Source organism: Neoarius graeffei, chromosome 6 (assembly GCF_027579695.1).
Source record: "Neoarius graeffei isolate fNeoGra1 chromosome 6, fNeoGra1.pri, whole genome shotgun sequence".
Taxonomy (NCBI): Eukaryota; Metazoa; Chordata; class Actinopteri; order Siluriformes; family Ariidae; genus Neoarius; species Neoarius graeffei.
The window spans coordinates 2,313,926-2,329,159 of record NC_083574.1 but is presented as its reverse complement, the minus strand read 5'-3'; the positions used below and the strand labels follow the sequence as shown (position 1 = coordinate 2,329,159).

Here is a 15,234-nt window from a genome sequence, read left to right as displayed (position 1 = left end):
GCAACCTTTTAGTCGCAAATCTGCTTCTCTAACCATTAGGCCATGGCTTTCCCGTATAAATCGTTTTAGTTTAAATTGATTATTCTGGAGGAAAATTGCCAAGTAGGAGAGAGCGAGGAGACTTGGGACAGTTTGTATTCACATAAATTAATTTCACCCAATCAGGTTTTAAGGCCAATTTATGCTGACAACCCAGTCCTCGCAGATAGCGTCGCAGACAGTGTCTGCGTAGCCCCCCCACCTTCGCAGACGCTCTGCGCGCACCTCCCAAAAATTGTGACCACCGCAAAAGCCTCGCAGACAGCGCTGCAGACAAGAGGGCTCTGATTGGTCCACTCTACATCCGCTGTACACGCACTTCCGCTTCCTTACTTTCCCGGTTTGGTTTGTTTTCACGACCGGCATTTTTAAAAACACGAGTGAAGATGGAGCAGCACGAAGAGCGGTTGATTGAGGAAGTGAGGAAGTACGTACATCTATACGACTCCAGTTCTAGTCATTATAAAAAAAAAAAAAAGTTCTAGTCATTATAAGTAACCGGAGGATAAACACTCCACTAACCACACCCACCAACTACTCCTAGCGACTTCGCGCCCCCTTGCGTTGTGCCGGTGAATAACATCGCGCACGCCTATTATCCCCGCTCAACGATAAATTACAACTGTCTGCGAAAAGCTATCTGCGAAAGCCTTGTCGCAAGAGCATGAAGAGGCCTTTAGATTCCATCAGAAGTTCGATGTCGTCCCTGAGGCGCTGTTTACACATACCCGGGTATTTTTAAAAACGCATATTTTCTAAACTCTGTTTTCCAAAATAACTTTGTGCACACAGCTGTGTTTTTTTTAAAAATTACGTTTATACTGATCCACATAAATACGCTGTCAAGAGCTGTTAAACTACGCCAAGACTGTCGGTGGCAGTGTTAGAAGAATGACAATTCCACACAAGCCAATCAGAAGCCTCATCGAGAACTGCCGACAGAAGCGCGCATGTGAGTACGCTCACCCTGTATGTACAGACGTACCAACTCTGCGAGTGACAGGAGTGAGGATCGCGACATTCTGAAATTTTCCTGCCATTCCTCCGGGACGACAACAATGCCATTCTCGAAATTCTCCCACCAGATAGCAGTCCGTCCAGGTCGAACCCAAAATCGCCGACGCTGGCGGTGGTACGGTCGGGCTCTTCTGGTCACCAGAAGCTCCGCAATTGCTGCCCTCCGAGCCCTAATGCGTCTCTGCTGGTCAATGAGTTTTATGAGGTTTATTCTCAAAAGCAAACAGGCGAATGTAGCTCTTAATAACAGAAATGCTGCTACTCTGAGTGTTTCCATGCTTGTCATATGTACAATGGTCGCTCTTTTGTGGCGCAAAGATTGCCTAAAACTCCGTTTTGGTCTCTTTACACACAAACGCAAAACGGAGTTTTCAAAAAATCTCCACTTTTGCCGGGGTTTTTAGAAAGAATCGTTTTCAGAGGAAAAAACTCCGTTTGTGTATAAACGAAAGGCACAAACGAAGGCAAAGGTCTGCGTTTTTAAAAATACCCGGGTATGTGTAAACGGCGCCTGAGAGTAACCGACTTCCTTCGGAGCTGAAGCTGGACACTGCAGACACACAGTCTGTGCAGTTTGATATTTTATCAACCTCCACTCTATGATGTACGCTGGAGAATTGGGGATTTGTTTGGAATTAAAGTCTGTAGCCGAGAGTTAACAGATAAAGTATTATTTATTAAACTTAAATTATGGGGAAAAAACTAAAATATTGAAGGATTTTTTTCTAAATGCCCAGATGGGGAGAGTTGGGACAGTTCATCATGTTACAGGTTTCTTTTGGTTTACAAATATAAACGTGTTTAAAATGTTTGTTAAAAATGTGGGCGTGCCCCTGCATGAGGATGAAACTTATTTCATTCCTTCTTGAGAATGGAACTGTTTAGTCGAGTCAGGTTTGGGGTAAACTGACATTTCTCTATCGCTGTACAGCACTGTGTGTTCATACAGTTCATATGGGACAAGTTTTGGTCGTGAATAAAAATGAAACATGAAGGATTTGTCAGTAACAGCGTCGGAACAGCCTTCAAACATACCGGTAGCTGCTCTGGACTACAACACCCAAGAGTCACAGCGTCCTCTGTCACCTGATTACTAATTGCACCTGTCTCTCATTCCTCAGCAAACACCTCGCCTACTGGAGCCCAGCTCTCACACGCTCACGTCATGAAGTATCGTTGAGTGTTTCTGTGCATATCTTTACCGAGCCGTTTACTTTCTGTCTGACTTCCTGTGTTTAGACTGTTATCTACGTTCCGTCCCCGACCTCGCTCTATTGTTTTCTCTGTGTTATCCTGTTTGCTGATCGACCGACCCCTGTCCGTTACTCGGACTATGATTCCTGCTTTTCGTTTTGGCTCAGACTGCAGTTTGCTCCTCCCCGCTCTCCCCTGCGCCTGCATCTGTAAGTGCCCGCACCCTGACGGGATTAAGCGAGGGATTTTATTTCTGCTCCATGTTTCCCTGCAAAAAGTAATGACAGTAAAACTGAATTCTGAAGGCCAGTGTATGTGACGATCTGAGAAACTCATGTTGTGAATGTAACGCGACCTGCGAACTCGTCCCAAGTTTCCCCGCTCTCCCCTAGTATAGTGGGTTTTTTTTTTCAATATTTAAAATGAACAACCCATTTAAATGTTCTGTGCTAAAACAAATTTTATTTGATATGACCGGCTCTTTTAACTTGTTTTGAGCAAAAATTATTTTTTTATAATATTTACTGATTTTAGCACTTAAGAAGAAACCTTTATTTGTCACAAGCACACTGAAATTCATCCTCTGCATTTAACCCATCTGAAGCAGTGAACACACACACACCCAGAGCAGTGGGCAGCCACACCACAGCGCCCAGGGAGCAGTCAGGGGTTCAGAACCTCATTCAAGGGCACCTCAGCCCAAGGCTGCACCACGTCAACCTAACTGCATGTCTTTGGGGGAAACCAAAGCACCCAGAGGAAACCCACGCAGACACAGGGAGAACATGCAAACTCCACACAGAAAGGCCCTCGCCAGCCGCTGGGTTCGAACCCAGAACCTTCTTGCTTTGAGGCGACAGTGCTAACCACTACACCACCGTTGTACTTAAAGTACAGTGGTGCTTGAAAGTTTGTGAACCCTTTAGAATTTTCTATATTGCTGCACAAATATGACCTAAAACATCATCAGATTTTCACACAAGTCCTAAAAGTAGATAAAGAGAACCCAGTTAAACAAATGAGACAAAAATATTATACTTGGTCATTTATTTATTGAGGAAAATGTTCCAATATTACATATCTGTGAGTGGCAAAAGTATGTGAACCTTTGCTTTCAGTATCTGGTGTGACCCCCTTGTGCAGCAATAACTGCAACTAAACGTATGCGGTAACTGTTGATCAGTCCTGCACACCGGCTTGGAGGAATTTTAGCCCGTTCCTCCGTACAGAACAGCTTCAACTCTGGGATGTTGGTGGGTTTCCTCACATGAACTGCTCGCTTCAGGTCCTTCCACAACATTTCCATTGGATTAAGGTCAGGACTTTGACTTGGCCATTCCAAAACATTCACTTTATTCTTCTTTAACCATTCTTTGGTAGAACGACTTGTGTGCTTAGGGTCGCTGTCTTGCTGCATGACCCACCTTCTCTTGAGATTCAGTTCATGGACAGATGTCCTGACATTTTCCTTTAGAATTCGCTGGTATAATTCAGAATTCATTGTTCCATCAATGATGGCAAGCCGTCCTGGCCCAGATGCAGCAAAACAGGCCCAAACCATGATACTACCACCACCATGTTTCACAGACGGGATAAGGTTCTTATGCTGGAATGCAGTGTTTTCCTTTCTCCAAACATAACGCTTCTCATTTAAACCAAAAAGTTCTATTTTGGTCTCATCCATCCACAAAACATTTTTCCAATAGCCTTCTGGCTTGTCCATGTGATCTTTAGCAAACTGCAGATGAGCAGCAATGTTCTTTTTGGAGAGCAGTGGCTTTCTCCTTGCAACCCTGCCATACACACCACTGTTGTTCAGTGTTCTCCTGATGGTGGACTCATGAACATTAGCCAATGTGAGAGAGGCCTTCAGTTGCTTAGAAGTTACCCTGTGGTCCTTTGTGACCTCGCCGACTATTACACGCCTTGCTCTTGGAGTGATCTTTGTTGGTCGACTATTCCTGGGGAGGGTAACAATGGTCTTGAATTTCCTCCATTTGTACACAATCTGTCTGACTGTGGATTGGTGGAGTCCAAACTCTTTAGAGATGGTTTTGTAACCTTTTCCAGCCTGATGAGCATCAACAAAGCTTTTTCTGAGGTCCTCAGAAATCTCCTTTGTTCATGCCATGATCCACTTCCACAAACATGTGTTGTGAAGATCAGACTTTGATAGATCCCTGTTCTGTAAATAAAACAGGGTGCCCACTCACACCTGATTGTCATCCCATTGATTGAAAACACCTGACTCTAATTTCACCTTCAAATTAACTGCTAATCCTAGAGCAGTGGTTCTCAAACTTTTTTCACCAAGTACCACCTCAGAAAATACTTGGCTCTCCAAGTACCACCATAATGACCAACATTAAAATACAGTAGCGTAGTAGGCCTAAGTATTCATTAAAAACAAGGCGGAGGTTTTATTTAACAAGTATATTTAATATTGTTGGCCACTGTAACATTACATACAGTACTTTGAACAGTAACACTGTGTTTAAATATAGGAAAATAAAACACTGTACTTAAATAATGAATCAAATAAAATTAATTGCACATAAAAGTGAAATAAACATTGTACTAAAATAAATATTAAAAGACAGTTCTTAAAAATTAAATGAAAATGTACTTAAAAGTTAAATAACTGTACTGTACTTAAATGTTAAGTAAAAAAAAGTACTGTCCCCGCATACAACACACTGCGGCCTGGGCAGCTCCTCTGTCCCGCTCCAAATGAATCCCAGTTTTATGTATTTTTCGTCATGCTTCCTCCTTACTGGTTTCTGCTGTTTGCTAGCAGTTCTGGGGCTGGTTTTGCCACTGTCGTTAGCATCTGCGCTAGGCTCACACACGTCCTCTTCAGTTCTCCCTCTCTCCTGATCCACGCTCCCATTCGCGGATTTAAGCCACGGCAGTAATTTTGTCGTACTCGTCATAATTAGCAAAGCCACCTCCACCTTTTCCCATCACAGCCTAGTCTACCAATGGCGGATAACTGTCTGTCAGCGGAACCGGCGGGAATGCGTACGTACGCTACGTATGGCTACCCAGAAGCACTTGCAAACTTTTTAAAATTATTAACTTAATTTGTATCTCCTTTCATTTTCTTGTCATCGGTTGATAAGATATTTTCATCCATTCGGATATTATGGATAGTATTTCACGTTTTATTTTATTTTAAAAAATTTTTTTATATTAATTAAGTGATTCTTTGGCGTACCACTAGAATGGAGCCCGCGTACCACTAGTGGTACGCGTACCACAGTTTGAGAATCACTGTCCTAGAGGTTCACATACTTTTGCCACTCACAGATATGTAATATTGGATCATTTTCCTCAATAAATAAATGACCAAGTATAATATTTTTGTCTCATTTGTTTAACTGGGTTCTCTTTATCTACTTTTAGGACTTGTGTGAAAATCTGATGATGTTTTAGGTCATATTTATGCAGAAATATAGAAAATTCTAAAGGGTTCACAAACTTTCAAGCACCACTGTAAAATTCCTCATTTTAATTCTGGGGATAGAATATTTGTTGACAGCGTGAAGCTGATTTTACTCCGCACTGATTCTGTACCCAGACTGAAATCTATTCTGCTTAAAAATAACCGAGCTGTTGGGTGACTGACTTTCCTAAAAAGTTTATTTTTAATTTTGGACTGATTATGGACTGAGGTTGTTAACAGAACAGCATGCTCCATTTTCAGTGAGTAGAACCTGTAGATATGAGGTTGTGGTGAATGTGAAGTCACATTGTGAGCTGGTTTGGGAAACGCAGGAGAAAGAAAGCTTCTCGGGGAACCTGCTGAGGCAAAATCGATAAGAGACCAGTCCCGAGAATCTATAACAGAGTTCTACTGTGTGTGCGTATGTGTGTGTTCGCTTTACATACAGCCGTCCACCACGTCCCAGGATTTTCCAGCCCGCAGTTGTCGCTATATTCCAAGCAGCAGGAGTCGGGGACGCGGGTGGCGTTGTACACATCGAACCAGTCGGTGTGATTGGTCACACCACAGCAGCGAAACTACAAGAGAACAACAGCGACAGCAATCACTACATAACATTACGACAAAAAGGTCAGGTCAGAGACAGAAGATGATTCCCCCTCATTCTCCCTTTATCTTTCTTCAAAAACACGTCCATCTGAGAACATCATCACGTCCAGCGTAATTCCATATCTACCGAAGCGTCTTTAAAATCCCCTCCCTGATTCACGCACTCTAATCTTCATCTTTTATTCACCGGCGTCTCTCACAATGCCGTGTTTTCTGCCTTATATACAGGAAGTGTACATGAACCCTCTGCGTTCTGTTCACAACTTCGAATCGCACCTCTCTGTTTGCAGATCAGTGTGTGATGTGAAGTTACAACGTGATCTGTCACCGTCACCTGGATCAGAGTCAACATTCATTAGCATTTTGATTGACTGTTACCATAGAAACGAGCTCCTGGCTCCTGAGTGGTGCAACAGAAACGCATTTGTCTTACAGACTGGAGATCTGTAGCTTGAGTCCCTGTCATTCGTTAACAGGAGTCAGAATCGAACTCTGGGTGGGAGGGGCAAACTGTCTTTCCCCTGTTAATCACAGCGACACTCACATGTAAGCTGCTGATGTATGCGGAAGAGGGCGGATAGCGATTTACTCTGAGTGTTTTACGCTGCCCTGTGACGCAGTTTGAAAAGATGCGGTTTGTGGTTTCATGTTTTATCCTTCACCCTCCCAGATTGGTAGCTGTTGTTGAACTAAATTAGGGAGAAAAAAAATTTACACACATTTTAGGTTGTTGCGAGTTGCATTAAAACTCACGGTGCAGTGATCAGGGACGGATCCAGCCCAAGAATCTGACAGATGCACATTTGCAGAAATCTTTTCACTAATTTTAGCAGATCGATATGGATTTTCACAGTAGCGTAGAGCACGCCAGGCCCTTTCCAAAGAGGGCAGCCACGACCCGCTACGACCGTGGCTCAGCCTGCTATTCGCACCCGAAGCCCTGTGAGAGCGTGGCTCGCCGAAAACTTTAATATGAACCCTGGCTCTAGCCGCGCACGCACGCACGCACGCACACCGGGATTTAAAAATTCATAACTCAGCCACCGAAAGTCCGAGCCCTGCCAATCTTTACAGGCACCTCCTTCTTCCTGAGACCTTTTGAAACAGCCCAGGCATGGCCTGCTGTGACCGCAGCTCGGCCCGTTATTCGCGGTAAATTTTGAATTTCGACCTCTTTCTGGAGCATTTTAACAGTTTGACGTAGATTCTTTGTCTCAGGTCACACATCATGAGAATCCAGGTCATTAGATCAGGTGAGCATCACCGCTTACTACAGCTGGTCGGATCCTGAACCACTGGTCTGTTGGTTGAGCGTGGCTATAGTCCATGTCGCTGGCTAACAGTAAAGTAAACAAACACCCCATAACCGATGCCAAGTGGTGCACATACAGTATATTTCTGACTGATGTACGTGTATCAGTTGCATCGGTCTGGATCCGTCCCTGAGCGATAACGACACTGCTCTTGGGTATCGGTTTGATAACACACTCATTTATTCCTGATACGATGTGAAGTAGGTTCAGTGGACTGGATGTATTTCATCACTAATGAAATGGTAAAAATGGTATTATTTTATTCAATCCTTTTGAATTACTATTACACACGACTCCGTAATACACGTACGTTAATACGTCATGAGTTTTAGCCGAGTAGTAATTAATGTATGAGCCATGTTTGGTGCACTAACTTGTATTGATGAGTATTTAATTGACGGATAAAGGAAACACCGATTACAGCCATCCTGATGGAGCAAAACCAATATCCGTTAAATTCCCGGAGTCATGGATCAGAGAATAAAACTTCAGAATCGACCTGCAAGTCAGTTACAGTCCTGAGTGTGATTTGACACTGGAGACTCCTTCCATAAATGTTAAACAGAACACATCACAATAATTAAGTTATTCCATGAAATCGAGTCGTACATGAGCTGATAGCTGACGAGTCACGTAGCGCTGAGTTGTCTATAATCCATGTACAACGAGATTGAGTGGAATAACTGTTTTATTCTCCACTCAATTTAAAATACGCATCCACTGGATTTTGAGAAACGGAGCATTTTTATTTTTTGCAAATTCAATAAATAAAAACTTTTCTACAACACGTCTGACAAAATCATTTCCGCTTAGAATGTAAACAAACTGGCGAAATGACAGGAGCGATTTGTGAAAAATGCGATAATAATTCTTGAAAAACAAAACAGATACGTTCTTACCATCAAATACTTTCATTACTTTTTTTGTGGTTTTATTTTCGAGTAGAGTTTTTATTTCGTCCTCGGTTGGTTCAGCAACGTGCTCCGCCATTTTGTTTTTCTCGACTCCCGGTATATGAGCTGATATCCTAGTAGTAGAGTAGCCAATCAGAGTGCGCGATTGCTCATATCCAGTGAATGTGGATAGAATAATAACGATTATTCGTTTTGTGGAGCTGTACAGGTTCCTTCTGTTATAGAACATTAATCAACACCTTTTAACCAATCAGCATCCAGAATCCAACAACACTGTGGTGTAAAAGCTGTTAAAACGCTCCAGAGAACAGGAACTTCAGCTCCTCAGCGCTGGACTTTTATGTCGTATGGAAGGAAACTTCACACTCAGACAGAGCTGTATATCTGTTGGGCTTCTTTTCTTTCTATAGATTTAAAATGAATCTCTCTCTCGCTCTCTCGTCTCTTTTATGTGTCTCATTTCCCATTAATGTGCCATAATTTCACACTGAAATCGCCCGTGACAGGTCATTAGGTTGAACAAGTTCTACACTGTCATCTGTAGTCTGTACACGTCGACTGTCGACTTCTGCTCCAGCACGCAACGTGATCAAAGATCGTCCCGTGATGCTGCAGGATGGAGAACAAAATGCTTTTCTCTTCTTTTTCTCTTTTTCCCCCCAGCGTTCCTTTTTTCAGGTAACACACATCGGTTCATTTACCTCGTTTAATAGGAGACGCGTTAAAGAGCTCCATTAGATAAACAGTAAAAGATTCACGTGCTTCAAATATTAATTTTAAAAAGCACAGCATAAAATCTACTGCACTAAAACAATCTCAAAATCTCTTGCTGTTTCCTTTGAACCCCTGATAATTCTTTAAATGAAATAAAAGCACTACAGGAACAAATTTGAATATTCCCCCGGGGTCTCAGTTACATTAGTTTAGGCTTAAATATGTTTTTAGTTAATTTCATTAAAAATGAAGAGCATTTCATTTTTAAAAATAATTCTCCTTAAATAGACATTTGTGTGGGGGGGTATTTTTGGGGGGGTGATTTTTACGTAGTTACGTAGCGAGCGGAACGTGATCGTAGTTACGTAGCGAGCGGAATGTGATCGTAGTGACGTAGTGAGCGGAACATGATCGTAGTTACGTAGCGAGCGGAACGTGATCGTAGTTACGTAGCGAGCGGAACGTGATCGTAGTTACGTAGCGAGCGGAATGTGATCGTAGTTACGTAGCGAGTGGAATGTGATCGTAGTTACGTAGTGAGCGGAACATGATCGTAGTTACGTAGCGAGCGGAACGTGATCGTAGTTACGTAGTGAGCGGAACGTGATTGCTGCTATTACCAGAGGGACGTGATGTTGAATTGCTTACGTCGGTTTGGACGATGCTCCAGGCGTTAGTCAGGCCGATGTTTCCCTCAGTGCCAAACAGCTGCAGGCCTTTTTTCAGGTCACTCTGAGCATAGCGGTCAATCTGTAAAAATAAATAATAATAATAAAAAATACAGGTATACAGTACCAGTCAAAAGTTTGCACACCCCTACTCGACTCCCTCATAGGTGTTTCCGTACTGTGACTATTTTCTACAAAACTGAGGACATCAAACAAACCTATGAAATAACATCTGGAACATCAAAATAAGTTTGATATTTTAGATTCTTCAGTGTATCCAGTGTTTCCCTTGATGACGCTTTACACACTATTGCCACCCAGCTTCATGAGGGAGTCACCTGGAACGCTTTTCAATTAACAGCTGTACCTCGTCGAAAGATCATTAGTGGACGAGTTTCTTACCTTCTTAATGTGTCTGAGATCATCTCATCTCATCATCTGTAGCCGCTTTATCCTTCTACAGGGTCGCAGGCGAGCTGGAGCCTATCCCAGCTGACTACGGGCGAAAGGCGGGGTACACCCTGGACAAGTCGCCAGGTCATCACAGGGCTGACACACAGACACAGACAACCATTCACACTCACATTCACACCTACGCTCAATTTAGAGTCACCAGTTAACCTAACCTGCATGTCTTTGGACTGTGGGGGAAACCGGAGCACCCGGAGGAAACCCACGCGGACACGGGGAGAACATGCAAACTCCGCACAGAAAGGCCCTCGCTGGCCACGGGGCTCGAACCCGGACCTTCTTGCTGTGAGGCGACAGCGCTAACCACTACACCACCGTGCCGCCATGTTTGGGATCAAATAGTAAATAATAAATATACAGTAAATAGCCCTATTCAACACCACAACTGTAGTAATCCATATTATGTCAAGAACCGAACAACTACGTAAAGAGAAACGACATCCATCTTTACTTTAATACATGAAATGACTTTTAATTAAAAGGACTAATAAAAATAGTTGTTACTAATGGAGAATTTTAGCCTCATTTTCCCCAAATAAATAAACAAGATACTCCACAACCATGTGAGAAGAATAAACACAAATCGAAATGCTCAAAAATCCAAAGTTTATGAATCCCATAAACTCCAGAAGAATTCAGAAATTCAGCTTCAATCAGAACTGGGTCGTCCTGCTGAATACAGACGAGATGAAACACTTCAGAAACGTTTCCCGTCAGAATTCACTTGGTTTATCATTAATCCTGCGAAGTTTTTTCCGCAGTAAATTTGTTTCAAAACAACATTTTTGTTTATTTTCTGTTTTTTATTCCTACAGTGAAACACAGAGCTCACGTTCTGCTTTTCTACGCATACAAGCAGTAAATTCTAATGTGTTTCATGTGACAGCGCCTCCTAGAGGAGAAGCACACCTTACCTGCAGGTATAAATACCTCACCCTGGGCGAGCGTTATGCCATACCTATGGCTGAAATTCGACACAGCAGTATAAATCAGATCTCAGTTCCTGTTGTCAGTTACGTTATAGCAGCTATAAACAGTCGTTCCCTCACCAGCCTCTCTTTATTCTCTCTCTCAAAGTTAATAAGAGTGAAAACGCAGCTTGTTAGGGATGTTACTGAAAACCACAAAGAAGCGTAAACTCTTCTGTCCTGAAGATGTCGGAAAACTTAAAGTTACAGCTTTACGTCTGACTGTGTAGAATTATTTTATACCTCAAGATTTCTGTTTAGAGCTTCAGAATGCGTAGTTTCCGGTTACCTTTGAACCAGGCTCTCGGAGTTACGGTCAACAGGTCACACTGTGGAATGTATTTTTGTTCGCCACAAAGATGCGTTAGTCTGATACAAATATTTTTCTCAATAGCATGAATTCATGATATGAAACTTGGGTTGTTGTTTTTTCTGTCACTCAGCTCCATTAAGCCGAGCCGAGGAACAGCTAATGAGTTTAAATATTTAGAGGATGTTGTGTGTAACCACACTGTGTTTCTTTACCACTGATTGCTATCAGTCTAAAAGCTCTTAGCGTGTTAAACACAGACTCACTATTGTGTAGTAAAAGCCGTAAGATGTCATATGGTGGGTTTTACGAGCAGATCTGCTTCATTTCAAATTCAGTAGAAGTTGTGCTTCAGCCAATCAGAAGTCTGTGTTCAACCAAAGAAAAGTTCTTTTATAATTTTAATCAAGGGAGTAACTTTGATTTTGACACTGGTGGGGACACAAAAGTGATCCAAGGCAGAGCTTCCGAAAGGTCTCATCTCATCTCATTATCTGTAGCTGCTTTATCCTGTCCTACAGGGTCGCAGGCGAGCTGGATCCTATCCCAGCTGACTACGGGTGAAAGGCGGGGTTCACCCTGGACAAGTCGCCAGGTCATCACAGGGCTGACACATAGACACAGACAACCATTCACACTCACATTCACACCTACGCTCAATTTAGAGTCACCAGTTAACCTAACCTGCATGTATTTGGGGGAAACCGGAGCACCCGGAGGAAACCCACGCGGACACGGGGAGAACATGCAAACTCCGCACAGAAAGGCCCTCGCCGGCTACGGGGCTCAAACCCGGACCTTCTTGCTGTGAGGCGACAGCGCTAACCACTACACCACCGTGCCGCCCGCTTCCGAAAGGTGTTTTTTGTTTTTTCCATTAGCAATCATAATTTCATGTCATGCAGATCTTATAGGTTAACGAGGTCTTTGGATCCCAGGGTTGCAGGTTCAAATCCCACCCTTACCTCTTCCTACATCTCCATCCATGGCTGAAGTGCCCTTGAGCAAGGCACCTAACCCAACATTGCTCCAGGGACTCTAGTCACATTGCTTAAAGAGCTGCAGCGATGCTTTTATGAAGGGTTTCCATACATCAAAAGGATTTTGTTGAGTTTTTAAAGCTCGATGGAAACCCTGCACTTACATTCTTGACTTTGAAGAAGAATGAACGAATGTCTCGTTTCTTGGGGCCGTCATCCATGATACTCAAGTCAGCATGCGAGTCGTAGGGTAAGCATGCATGGACATCGAAGTCCAGCTCAATTTGTAGGCTGACAGAGAGTGGGGGGTGCGTGGGGTAGGTCAGGTGTGTACGTGTGAGATACGGGGGGTTGATGGGTGGGTAGTCACGGCTGCAGTTGGAAGTGTGCTGCTTTTACAGCAGATGGAGTGACAGCTGGGATAGCCAACCATGTAAGTTAGCGAGAAACAGGTAGCTAATCAGAGAATGATATCTACGTTAGAGGGGGGATTATTAGCAGTGTCATACATTTAACCCTTTGTGTGCCATATAATCATTGCTCAGGTTAGGACATCGGTTTTATTGATCGTGATTACACAGTAGTGGCTGAATATTGGTAGGGACACGTCCCTAGTGTCCCTACCCAAAATTATGCCCTAGATTTTAATAGAAGCTGCCATTTTGTTTTGGGGCGGTTCTAGGGGTGCTGAGATGAAGTGTATTAAATCTCTGGAGAATTTTTCAGCGTGGTCCGGACTCACTCAGTGCTGGCATTGTTTTTTACACCATAAAAGCGCTTTGAAGGTAACTTCTTTCGTGTAAGTGTATTTTTCGCTACTTTTGAGCTTCAGACATCCACAAGAACTGTTACTGCGCTGACACCGGAGACTCCTTCCAGAAACACTTTTTCTCTTTACAGGAAACTTCACCATACTAACGATTTTTAAAAATCTGTTCATCAGTGAAGTGTGTGCTGTACACACCCCTGTGAACGAGCCGTTACTATAGAAACTATAACGTATAAGAACAAACGCATTGTCAATAAACCTGCGTCTTGTGATTTGAAGCTGCACTACTGTCAGAGCTGCTGTTATAGAGAATTAATCAGCACCTTCTGACTATTTTAAAGATGGAGTTCAGGCAGAGGGACGTGTAACATGGAGGCAGATTTCTGTCAGCGAGTGTGATGGGAAGAGAAGCAGAGCTGAGTGATGAAGAGACGGATCAGGGAAGACGACACCTGGGTGACATCAGAGCACGGGCGATTGCTCTAAGACAACGAGGGAGGCTCAGCCTCCTCTAAAAATGACGAACATCGTGTAGGATGAATTGCGCTAGGCTTATGTTATAGCCGACCTTATAACATTGCTATTTCAGATCCAGAATCATAGAAATATATGTGCTCAACCCAACTACAGTGCGAAATCATTCCGTTATAACTTTCCCCAGTTCACCTAATGTGTGCGTGAGTTTTTCCTCCTCGTGACAGCGCGATGCAGCCCAGCCTCAGTGCACTTCAATGGCATTTGGGAGCTATGCGCTTTTCAATATCAAAATGCAAGACGATTATTGGACAAATACTGCGAAAACGCCCGCCCACCGGACTCCCAGCCTCACAGTGGGAGGGACATGGCAGGTTCTGCGAGGAGACTGGTGATTGGTGAAAGCGGCCGGATATTTTCTTTGATTGACAGCTCGTTTCAAATATAGACAGGCAGCGGTGAATTTCAGTTCAGTCCCATGAGTATTCGCAAGTGCTGTGGTGTTTTGTAAGAGATCAGCTTACATTTCGATTTCATTCATTACATACGGTTTCTACCAGCTTTTTTAGTTTGTATATATTTTCATTGTAAATAAAGTGTAAATATAGTGTTGTCAAGTTTGCTATCTTAGTTCCAGAAATTTCGTTTATTTGAGTGACTGAACTTGAACTTGAGGGGGCTAGTCAGCTAGCAAGAAAGCTGCGCACGGATGCCAAGCATTGCTGATTTAATTTTGGTGAAGCCATTTGCCAGTCTTCCTTTCGAGGAAAAAATTAAAATTAAAGAGCAGGGTAGACCAACGCCTCAAATTGACTTGGTGAAAAAGGTAGGGAATAATACTAAAGCTCTATGTTTGGCTCCCCAAGGTCAGTGCTTGTGCCTATTCCAGAACACTCTGCTGTTACTGCTGAGGTTCCTGACAAAGAGCTGCTTTCAATAATGATCAATTTTTAAACAACATGCCACAATTTTAAAATATAAAATGTTAAAATATACCCCTCCCCCCCAACACCACCATCATGTATATTGGACAGTAGGCTAATGGGCCAAAAGAACCTGTTATTTCACAGTTTGTGACGCTGCCAACAATCAGCCAGATCAGAGGCAAGAGTATGGGCAAAATTGATGTTTTTTCTTTTAAAATCTGGAAATATCGTAACCGACCAGCCTCCCCTGTTTGAAAGACTACCAGCCGCCACTGCATCAGAGTACCACAACTGATCACTGTGCTCTCTTTGTTTCTCTCTCTCTCACAATTCTGACAGACATGACAGAGCAGCTTGCAGTAAGCGTCCGTTTGTCCCACCACCAAACTGCAAACACAGAACTGTGTCACAGAAGGACAAATA

General features: G+C 43.1%; 1 protein-coding gene across 6 annotated transcripts in view; it reads right to left on the bottom strand.

The window, feature by feature from the left end:
* Nucleotides 1-15,234, bottom strand: part of tspan4a (tetraspanin 4a) — a 285,374-nt gene that overhangs the window by 6,427 nt on the left and 263,713 nt on the right. For 5 of the 6 annotated variants that reach the window (XM_060923187.1, XM_060923185.1, XM_060923186.1 and 2 more), the window contains 2 exons: nucleotides 9,894-9,995; nucleotides 6,142-6,273 (listed from right to left, as the gene is read on the bottom strand). In XM_060923187.1, the coding sequence (XP_060779170.1) occupies nucleotides 6,142-6,273; nucleotides 9,894-9,995 (234 nt within the window). The remainder of the gene's footprint in view (nucleotides 1-6,141; nucleotides 6,274-9,893; nucleotides 9,996-15,234) is intronic. The other variant, XM_060923184.1, reaches the window with a different exon arrangement.